We start from the raw sequence: 11,393 nt of genomic DNA on the forward strand, positions 1-11,393 counted from the left end.
ATAATAAATAAAGTATGTTTTTTTAGTGTAAATTTTAGATAATTCGATTTTAAACAATTCCAAGTTAAGTATTTATCTACAAAGTAATAAATAAACTTTTGGTTTCGTTGGTTATCGGAATACCATTTCAAAAATACGGTTAGCTTAGTAATTGAGAACATTACAGGTACCGTTAGACAATAATTTCAAAAGGTGATGTAGGTGACCTGAAAACCTAAAAAGTATACCACATCGATTGAACGGATACGATTTCAGTTATAAAAATAATAATAAATTATCTGGATCTAAATTTAAGTTTTAAGAAGTATTAATATATTAAATAGAAATTTTTTCAACCACACATCTATATATGTATATTCTCTTCGTACTACATATAAAGTGTTTTATAATTAGGCTTCGTAACTAATATCGTATACGGGGTCAAAATGACCCGGAACCCTAAGTATGAAAGTTAATTCATTTTTACTGCTCTAATGTATGATTTAGAGTTGAAATTCCTTTTATTCTATGTACAATATATTATCATATACGAGTAATAATATACCGTAAAAAATATGTTATTTTTAATAATACGTAAATAAATTTTTGGCTGTAAATTAATTATTAATTTTTTTGTAATATTACCTGAATTAAATTTTTGATGCAATGAAAAATCATATTTAAAAGAATAATGATCAATTTTTGCTTCAGTTCAACTTTCACATTTCACTTAAAGTCAAACTTTAGAATTATTTCCCACTTCGTGCATGCAATTATTTATTTATCCTTTGAAAGTAACAAAAGTGTAATTCTATCGCGGAGACTGTTGTGGCTTTATTTTATTTATAGTACTGTATTATTTCCATATTCCCGGACAGTTTCTATCCATGGCCCCACCACGTTTCCTCTTTTCACTCACTCTTAATCTTTGTTACTTTCATCGACGATAAAGGTAGGTTCGGCGCGAGCTGAATTCGAAAAATTCTTGGAAGAGAAACTCATCCATTGGTTCCCAATAAGCACACTCTTCCTCTTGAGTCACCTGTTTGTTCCGAAGTACATTCAGGTGCAACATACGATTCTTTTGGTCAAAAATAAGAGGAGGAACCTCCCGCCACTTGACTTCGGTACCTAAACCTAAGGTACAGTTGACCATACATTAGAGCTGTTAATTTGAAATATCCGAGTATATACATACACTCGTCTTTTAGTTATTTTCAACAAACACAAATTAATAAATCTACTGTACATTTTATGCGTTTTAAGATCCGTCTGGTATGCCTAGGATTAAGATTAATTTTAAACACGGATAAAGGGTCAATGACATTCCTTTGGCCGGAAATTGGAAAATGTATGCGGTAACGTAAAGAAAGTTGTTCTGATGAACATAGCCGTGATGGGATCAATTTGACCGTGGTTATATTGTTATTTAATTTAAATTTCGCGTGCATCATACATCTAATGCTAGAAAAGCCTTACTCTCAAGTCCACTCTTTATTAATATTTCAAAGAGCCCGCCACAACATTAACAAGATTTCAAAAACCCTATAATTCCATAATGTCACAGCCGACTCTATTATAATGTAGTTTCCTAGTGATACCTAACATATGTATACCGCAGTTCACCAGAGTCCATAACTGCGAAAAGACCAGTTTTCGTTCTTTCGTGCGCATCTTCGCCCTGATTGGCAATACTCCCAAACGAAGTGGAAAGCGATTAGCGGAGAGCTCGCTGAGTTCCCCCACCATCTTCCAACCTGCGCATTGCAGTTATGGACTCTGGTGAACTGCGTATACAATATATACCTATACGTAGCACAATAATTTTTCTAAACAAATGTGATGAAGTAACTGAATACTTCTATTTAAAAATAACATAATGATAATTGTGCCATTGAATAAGTTACTTTTTAATAATTCACCATCACTAACTGTAAACATATTGAAATAAGTGGATGTTTAAGTAATTCTTTATACACATATCGAAGTAGTTTATTTTTCGTATACGAGAAAGCAACATGTCGGCTATCCTTTATAGCGTCCGTACTAATCTTTTATTTACTATTTATTGCAATGTAAACGTGAGATGATGTGATTACATTAACAGTTGTTTTGACAATGTACTGTGTCGCGATACATATTTTTGGATTTATGTGTGAATAATGACAGAGCCGGAACTTTGCCGGCTCTGCGCCGAAACCAAAGAAAATTTTATTGGAATTTATGATGCGGAAGGACAGAAATTAGCAATAGAAGCTAAAATTGCTAAATGTTTACAGATTCAGGTGAAAACACGTCTCTCCATTTGTGATTAATTTTAACATGTCAAAATTAATTTAAATCAAAATATAAATGTTAAATTGATAAACTTCTTACAGGTATTAATAAGCGATGCACTGCCACTTACAGTTTGTATAGACTGTTGTATATTACTAAATCAATGTAATGAGTTCTATGAGAAAACTAATCAAGCACAGATATCTCTAAGGCAATTACTGATAGATCCCAAAACTGAATCAAGACCATTAGAGGCAAATGTAAATTATATTGAGAAAACAGAAGCATTTCCAAAAGTAGAAGAAGCTGGAGAAGGAATCGATGAATGTCATTTACCAAACAACTATATTATTGAATCTAATGAATCACAGAATTATTTTATTGAAGAAAATAAGAATAATAATTATCAAAAGTATGAAACCGAAGAATCTCAAGATATTTCAAAACAAAAGAAATGTAAAATTCAACTTAAGAAAACGTCGCTTAAACAAGCTAAAAAAAAATTGAAGAGAAAAAGTCAAAATCAAAAAATGGAAAATTCTGATGTGCATATTAATTCTGATTTGAAGAAAGAATCTAGCAATATGAGCATAAAGACTAGTATTAAAATTCCAGATAACTATATGACAGGTAAATAGTTAAATAAAATAAATATGTAATAAGAAATTATGAGATCTCTATTTTACCTGTTGGAGGGAAATTCAAAATAACATATCTGTTTGAAAAGTACAAAATATTATTTTTTTATTGTAGGTACAGATTCAGATTTAGAAATCATAGAAGCACATACAAAAGAAGCAACAAAATTTGGGTCTAAAAAAGGAAAAGGTTTGGATAGGTATCCCTGGCTTTGCACAGACTGCGATGATAAATTACCTAGCTTAGAAAGATTGGAAGAGCATCACGAAACTATTCACAACCAACAAGCAAAATATATGTGTGTACTATGCTGCAAAATTTATGATAAATATTATGGTTTCCTTACTCACGTTAAACGACATAAAAACAAGGCAAAATTCAGGTAAACATAATCTTGGTTTACTGATTAGTTTTTGTAATTTTCTAATCATACATTTTAACGTGTAATACACTTAGTTGTGAAGATTGTGGAAAATCATTTGTACATAAAAAAGTATTAGATTCTCACAAAGCAATTCATAGTGAAGAGCGTCCACATGTATGTCAAACTTGTGGAAAAGCATTTAGGCAACAAAGTGCTTTGTACATTCATAGTAGGTGTCATTTGCCAGATACTATGAAAAATAGATTTCCATGTGACCAATGTGACAAAAGGTATAACTTTAAAAATTAACTAAAAGCATGTTTTAATGTATCATTACATATAAGTATTTTTCAGATTCTCAACTAAACCAAATTTAGTCACCCATAAACGTATTCATTCTGGTGTTAGAAATTTTACCTGTGATCAATGTGGTAAAAGTTTTATTCAGAAAGGAAATTTAGAAGCTCATTTCTTAACCCACTCTGCAGATAAGCCATATAGTTGTACACAATGTTCCAAGGCGTATGTTTATAAAAATAAATAATAAAATTTCAAACGTAAATACGTTTATACTAAAGGATTTATAATTTACAGTTTCAAAACACCACTGCAATTAAAAAAACATGAGACAGTTCACACTGGCGCGAAACCACATCAATGTGCTGTTTGTGGAAGAACTTTCAGAGAAAAAGGTACATTAAGAGAACACCATAGAATACATACCGGAGCAATGCCATTCACGTGTGAATTTTGTGGCAAATGTTTTCGTTTTAAGGGAATATTAACTGTAAGTTAATTAAATTATTTAATTTATATTGTTTAAGATATAATTGTGTAATATAGTTATAATTATTTTCAGACTCATAGAAGACAACATACTGGTGAACGCCCATACAGTTGCTTAGAATGTCAGCATCACTTTACAAATTGGCCAAATTATAATAAGCATATGAAACGCAGACATGGAATTAATACGTCACACACAAAACATTTAACACAGTCACAGCAACAATTGCAACAGCAACAGTCGGAACAATCACAGATTATTCAATCGAATGTTTCAGATTCTTCGCTTTCTATATCTCACGCAGAGTCATCAGCAGTTCAGGTAAAAAATTATTTTTTTTAGCTAGTACGATGTCCGTTTTACATATTTAATTAGCAAATAAGATTATATGATTGTGCAACAGAATCGCATAAATCAAATTTGCCAAAACCAAAAATATATATGTACATGTGAGATAAATCTGTGTATATTATGAAGTTCTATATTTTGAATATCTACAGGTAATACAAACTGTTTCCCATGCGTCGACAACTCAACCAATTGTTGTACAAACTATTCCAACTAGTACTGTACAAAATTTTCAACCAGATGCGTCCAGTACCACCGTACCAGATACAATATTTCGAGAAAGAAATGCAACATACTTTAATACAATGCCAGCATCTTTACAAAATTTTTTACCACCTAATTTATCGTATAATTTTTATAATATCTCCAATGTTGCATATAGAGAATGATTGAATGCAAGCATAGGTAAAATGAAATTGTTACCTAAATATGTATAAATATTAAATATAAAAATATTCAAAATATTCATAATTCTATTATCAAAATAGAAAAGTTAGTACATAACAAAAATAAATGTTTAAATAATTCACTTTAAATAAAGTTAAAAAGATGTTATAAAAACATTGGTGTAATTAGGAAGGGGCCAATCGTCCCCCCTCCCCAGCGTGTTCTACTGTTCAACTCCTTTTAAAATTTTAACATTGTAAAATATCAGGATTCTAAAATTCCAGAATTCCAAACTTTCTAAGAGACTTGGCTCACCTCAGAAAAAGTCCTAGTTATACACATGTATAAAAGTCACATTGACATATTATATCATGGAAATGATTTTCTCACAGATAGAAATATATCTGTAAATGATAAATGTATCTTCGTAAAGTGCGAAAAATCATTTGTTAATTTTAATAAATGTTACATTTATTTACCTTAAATATGAAAAAACTATTTCTTAAATATTATGTGATATAATTTTTACATTTTTAATAAGAGAAACTTTTATATATTTGATCTATGGATTTTTTATTTAGTCTCATTGTTAAATTATAAGTAGAACTGAATAATAAAATTTATACAACTACTTTATTTTATATCTGAATTAATTAATATACATTTATACTACAAATATTACTGTGGTGTACTAGCCGCGAGTTCTTGAACTCGTTTCAGAATTTCTTCAGATTTTAAATTCTGCAAAGCAATACACTGCTCTACACCACGTTCTGAAACATAGGTAATTCAAACAGAAATATAAGTATTAAGTAAATTTAGTACATGGGATATTTAAAATGTAATTAATAGTACAGCATACTGTATTACATACTATATATATATACTCGTATAAAATAAATTAATACATTATTAAACTTACCATATCGTGCGTAAAGGAAAGGTTCGATCGAAGAACATTCTCTAATTAAAACTGGAAGTTGTGGATTTTGTCTTTTAAGAGGTACATACTGTGCTTTAATGAAATCTCTGAAAAATATTGATAGGTTATGTTGCGAGTTGAAACGTAACATGTTACAAGTACATGTTAACCTTTTTACAAGGACTATTATCGTTACCTAACACCTTGACTAGATTTTGATGTTTGACACAAAAGAATTCGTAATTCTTTCAAGTGAGGACCAATTTTAATTGCAGCCATTTTTAAATCCCATGTACCACGAACCAGTGACTACAGCTGCAGTCACTGCAGACCAAAAATTCAGTTTTTCATTTTTTCTGTAAGCGGCCTCGACGCTTGCATCGCGTTAAATCTTGTGCCGATTCATTTTCATTGTTTGTGAGTGAATAATTTCTTAATTATTTACAAGTTTGTTTTATAATAAATAATTGTAGTGCGCATACGCTACAGATCCGGTCGTACCCATCACTACCTCGAACAAGTGAGTTTCACGATTTGTTCGTTTTTAGGTCTTATATTTCGCTAAATCCGGTCTTACCCATCACTATCCAGAACAAGTGAGTTTCACGATTTGTTCGTTTTTAGGTCTTATATTTCGCTAGATCCGGTCGTACCCATCACTATTCCGAACAAGTGAGTTTCACAATTTGTTCGTTTTTAGGTCTTATATTTCGCTACTTGCTTGGGGGTCCCTGACACCCCGGTGGCATAATATCGATATGCAGCATCACCGGTATCTCGGGGTCTCAGATACCCCGAATGCAGTAAAGTCGGTAAGCAGAGTGTCACCCGTGCCTCGGGGTCCTTGACACCCCGAATGCCAAAATGTCGGTATGCAGTGTCACTGGTGCTTCGGGGTCCCTGACACCCCGGTGGCATAATATCGGTATACAGCACCACCGGTACCTCGGGGTCTCAGATACCCCGAATGCTGTAATGTCGATAAGTAAAGAGTGTCATCGGCGCTTCGGGGTCCCTGACACCCCGGATGCCAAAATGGTGTGCAAACAGCGTCATCGGTGCTTCGGGGTCCTTGACACCCCGGATGCCAAAATGTCGGTATGCAGTGTCACTGGTGCTTCGGGGTCTCTGACACCCCGGTGGCATAATATCGATATACAGCGCCACCGGTACCTCGGGGTCTCAGGTACCCCGAATGCTGTAATGTCGATAAGCAAAGAGTGTCATTGGTGCTTCGGGGTTCCTGACACCCCGGATGCCAAAATGGTATGCAAACAGCGTCAACGGTGCTTCGGGGTCCCTGACACCCCAGATGCCAAAATGTCGGTATGCAAACAGTGTCACTGGTGCTTCGGGGTCCCTGATACCCCGGTGGCATAATATCAGTATATAGCATCACCGGTACCTCGGGGTCTCAGATACCCCGAATGCCGTATGCAGCGTCACTGGTGCTTCGGGGTCCCTAATACCCCGGTGGCGTAAAATCGGTATATAGCGTCACCGGTACCTCGGGGTCCCTGGCACCCCGGATGCTATATTATTGGTATGCAAAGTTAGTCACCGGCGTTACGGGGTCCTTAATACCCCAATATGTTATCAGGCCAGTACGCAGCAGGGCTGAGGGATGTAGGTATCAAAGGAAGCCAAAATTATGTTTTGAAATAAGCAAATTCAATATTTTTTTTTATATTATTTATTAATATAAAGTAATTTGTACATACAATTGTAGGAACGTAATATGGCGTTACATTGCTTTAAGTATAAATGCATATATACATTTATAAATGGAATTACTTATTGCAATCAAATACTTGGAACTTTCATAAGTTACATCACTTAGAAGTAACTTTGAACGTTAGAATTAACTAATTAATATAAAAAAATTATATTTTTGGTCTAAACTTTGGTAACCAGATACCACCATGGCTTACATGTAATATATAATAAAAAATAAAATAAATGCTTTTTTTTAAATGCTTAAAACTTTTTGCACTATAAAATGTTTTAGCAATTATTATTAACATTTATATCCATTTGGATTATTTTGTTGCCAATTCCATGCATCTATACCTGTAATAATAAATTATAGAATCTTATACTACAAATTTTAATTTATTTTAGAAACAATTATTATCTTTATAACAGCTTACACATATCATCTATGTTTCTAGTAGCTCGCCATCCTAATTCTTTATTAGCCAAACTAGCATCTGCATAACTAACAGATATATCTCCTGGTCTGCGATCGACTATTTTATACGGTATTTTTCGGCCTGAAGCTTTTTCAAAAGCATGTATAACTTCAAGTACAGAGTAACCTTTCCCAGTACCCAAATTAATAGCTTTAAATCCAGTAGGATTTTTAAACTTCTGATAAATCATTGCCTTTACGTGGCCTATTGCTAAATCTATAATATGTATATAATCACGTACACCTAGAAACGAATTGATAATCGTACCAAATAATATTTTTTTCATACCTATTTTGCAAAGTAATTTGATCACTAACCTGTTCCATCAGGAGTATCATAATCATTACCATACACATATAATACTTCCCTTTTCCCAACAGATACTTGAGCAATGTAGGGCATTAGATTATTTGGAATTCCATTAGGGTCTTCACCTATTAGTCCAGAAGTATGAGCTCCAACTGGATTAAAATATCTCAGAGATATAACAGACCAAGCCTAGAAACTCTTTTGCAATAAATATCTAATTATAGAATACAGTAAAAATAAAAGATAATTATCAAAATTAATACTTCATCTGAACTGCATAAATCTTTTAAAATTTCTTCAACCATATATTTTGTCTTTCCATAAGGATTTGTACATTGACCAGTTTTCATATTTTCAACTAATGGAAGTTTTTCAGGAATACCATAGACTGTAGCACTACTTGAATAAATAAAGCGTGTTACATTATGTTCTCTCATAACTTTTAACAAATTCAATGTTCCACAAACATTTGTTTTATAGTATTCCAAAGGTTTTTCACAAGATTCACCCACAGCTTTTAAAGCAGCAAAGTGTAAAACACAATGAAACTTGTGCTAAAACATAGTTATTTCAATTATATATTTGAGTTACTTGCCTATATTTGAAAATAGTTATAGTCATACCTTTTTAAATATATTTCTCAAATCATTGATGTTTGTAATATCACAGGGAATGAATGTAATACGTTTACTTGTTAATTTTTCTACTCTCAATAAACATTCTGGTTTTACATCATTATCTCCTACATAGAAAAAAGAGATGATATATTATTACATACACTGCAGTAGTAATTCATTTAATTAACTTTAATAATAAGGTAATGTATTAATTATAAAACTGATATTATTATTTTTACCCTGATTCTATGGCAATGATTTATTAATATTAATTGTTTTCATATCTTGATCTGTTACTTCTCACCTTTATAAGCATTACTAAGGTTGTCTATTACCACCACCTCAAAACCACCTTGTAATAGTTCCAATACAGTATGAGAACCAATGTACCCAGCACCCCCCGTCACCATTACATTCCAGGTTTCATTTGCCATTGTTTTTCTGTGCAATTCTAATTATTTTAAATGCATTAATCTACAATTATGGTGCTTCTATGTTATTATAACATTACAGAAACAATTAGCAAGTGCTATAAATTAAATACAATATAGTAATTACACCAAAATATCAAAATATATAATACTTATTCTATTAATATTCTTGATAATATTTATTTGCTAAATGCAAATTATTAAAAACAATTAAAATTGCGTTTCTGTTAGAGTGCAAGAAGTGTTTCATACAATACAATTAATTATAATATTTACTTTCTCAATTAACATATTTGTTTTAAAATATATGCATATATACATAATTAAATAAAGACTTTATTACTATATACTTTATATACAAGTAGGAATTACATATCGAAAAAAAAAGTATTATACCTGAACGTATGACACGTAAGCAATTAACCTTCCTTCGCAACAACAGCAAGTGCACTAACGTAACATAATTGCTATAAAAACTTGAATTATGCTATAAAGTTATGTAATCTTGACACATCATTAATTGTATGCTATTAATTTCACATCAAACAGTATTAGTTGGAATGTGTTTAACCATAAAAGTACGCTATTTATATTTTCTCATATCATGCTGTATAATCACAATTTCCATAAAACATCTTTAATAATATTTCCCAAAAAGTTTATATCAACTTTTCTTAATACCGCCATATCGAAATGTAAACAATTCCTACACCTATCACGATTTTCATATTTGTATTTGCTACAGTATATACAGTATAGCTATATTCTATGCGATAAAGTACTGTAGAACATTTCAAACTGACATAAAAATTTGATAAAACAAATTAAAAAGGGTAAACTTTGAAACGAAATAATATAACTAAATTTGTAACAAACAAAGCCAATAAGGTAAAGAATACCTACATGAATCAGAAACTGAATATTACTGTATCATTCTGAAACCAACAAGAAGAACTTCCAGCAGATAACATGCACATAACAAGATATCAGTTTTCTATACATTTAAAAATAAAAGAATACATAATAACTGCTAATGATATAGATATAGACTTTATCTTTTAATCACATATTTGTAAAAATAATAAAAATTAATTGTGTGTGCAACATTTTCAATGTCAGTATTTTAAGTGAAACTGTAAATTCATAAAATTTGAAGTTTCCCGTGTAAACGTTTGTACGGAAATAGTGAGCAGCCACAAACCTATATACATATATATATAGGATCTCCTCCCACACATTGTCATTTTCCTGGAGCCCAGGAAAGGGAAACCCTCCGAGGGGATCCGAAACCTGCAAACCCAGGGAGCGAGAGGGGGGCGGCACATCGCCATCATCCCGGAAGAAAGCCTATTTTCACGAAATTTCATGAAATCATATGGACAAATGCTTCACCTGTCACAAATACAACAAATATATAATACCTTGTCCAATGGGCACCCCGCGGCGGCCGTGCCAAGACTGACTGCGGCTGGCTCGCGATGATCTTTCAAGTTCCACCGCCAAACTGTTACCGTTGCTTGTCTTTTCTTTTATAGTGCTGAAATAACTTGTATAAAACTTATTAATGCAACTTTATGATATTATATACATACCTATTTTGAGATGATTCGACTTTAAAGGAAACTTTTTTGGTGTCTACCTGTTGTGATCCGTGTGAAAGGATGACCATGAAGAAAAAGTAAGAGAACACTGATATGCAGTATCTTTAGCGTAGCCGGTGAAATATTATTGGGAATTGTCATGGTTTCAAATCCTCTCTTGAAAGAACAGGCCTGCCCAATCAGAAGTTGCCTTTACGTTCCCGCGTTACAACCTTAAAGTCCTAGCGTCGTCCGCAATCGTTTCTCGGATCGTAGGCCCGCGATCGTCGCCATATTGTTAGTGCGCGATTTCTCCGCGAATTTCATTGAAAATCGCCGATTCTGATACCGCTGAATAGTATAAAGCTTTACTACAAAGGATAAATGATACAGTTGTTCATGTAACTCAATGTAGCGACTATTGAGACGTGGCAACTGCTAGAAGAAAAGATTGTACGCGAGTATAAAGCCATTGAAATGTCGATCGATCGGACCGCTCAACTTCCTTCCGGATGTTAGAAACGAGTAAGAGGAAAGGAGATAGTCGTATGCAACGATGCA

General features: G+C 32.6%; 3 protein-coding genes across 6 annotated transcripts; 1 reads left to right on the forward strand and 2 right to left on the reverse strand.

Annotated features, from left to right (window-relative positions):
- The first annotated feature begins 1,775 nt into the window (after positions 1-1,775).
- LOC117607614 (uncharacterized) lies at positions 1,776-5,244 on the forward strand. Its single transcript, XM_034331518.2, has 8 exons — positions 1,776-2,264; positions 2,358-2,886; positions 3,010-3,277; positions 3,352-3,549; positions 3,614-3,781; positions 3,854-4,046; positions 4,119-4,367; positions 4,547-5,244. Exons 1-8 carry the CDS (start codon positions 2,142-2,144, stop codon positions 4,781-4,783), a joined length of 1,965 nt encoding a protein of 654 aa, XP_034187409.2. The 5' UTR covers positions 1,776-2,141; the 3' UTR covers positions 4,784-5,244.
- Positions 5,245-5,395: 151 nt separating this feature from the next.
- ND-B8 (NADH dehydrogenase (ubiquinone) B8 subunit) lies at positions 5,396-6,121 on the reverse strand. Its single transcript, XM_034331570.2, has 3 exons — positions 5,900-6,121; positions 5,704-5,810; positions 5,396-5,554 (listed from the first exon to the last, which is right to left on the reverse strand). Exons 1-3 carry the CDS (start codon positions 5,980-5,982, stop codon positions 5,460-5,462), a joined length of 285 nt encoding a protein of 94 aa, XP_034187461.1. The 5' UTR covers positions 5,983-6,121; the 3' UTR covers positions 5,396-5,459.
- Positions 6,122-7,412: 1,291 nt separating this feature from the next.
- Gale (UDP-galactose 4'-epimerase) lies at positions 7,413-10,269 on the reverse strand. Of its 4 annotated transcripts, none has more exons than XM_034331532.2 (7): positions 10,156-10,269; positions 9,126-9,272; positions 8,828-8,946; positions 8,468-8,758; positions 8,213-8,393; positions 7,854-8,138; positions 7,413-7,773 (listed from the first exon to the last, which is right to left on the reverse strand). In XM_034331532.2, the coding sequence occupies exons 2-7, from the start codon at positions 9,253-9,255 to the stop codon at positions 7,721-7,723; spliced, it is 1,059 nt and encodes a 352-aa protein (XP_034187423.1). In that variant the 5' UTR covers positions 9,256-9,272; positions 10,156-10,269; the 3' UTR covers positions 7,413-7,720. The 4 variants fall into 4 exon arrangements, with proteins under 4 accessions (XP_034187423.1, XP_076544739.1, XP_034187422.1 ...); XM_076688624.1 differs by lacking the exon at positions 10,156-10,269 and adding an exon at positions 9,649-9,999 and having other exon boundaries at positions 9,126-9,295; XM_034331531.2 differs by lacking the exon at positions 10,156-10,269 and adding an exon at positions 9,649-9,999 and having other exon boundaries at positions 9,126-9,350.
- Positions 10,270-11,393: the final 1,124 nt, after the last annotated feature.

This window comes from Osmia lignaria, chromosome 6 (assembly GCF_051020975.1).
Source record: "Osmia lignaria lignaria isolate PbOS001 chromosome 6, iyOsmLign1, whole genome shotgun sequence".
Classification (NCBI taxonomy): Eukaryota; Metazoa; Arthropoda; class Insecta; order Hymenoptera; family Megachilidae; genus Osmia; species Osmia lignaria.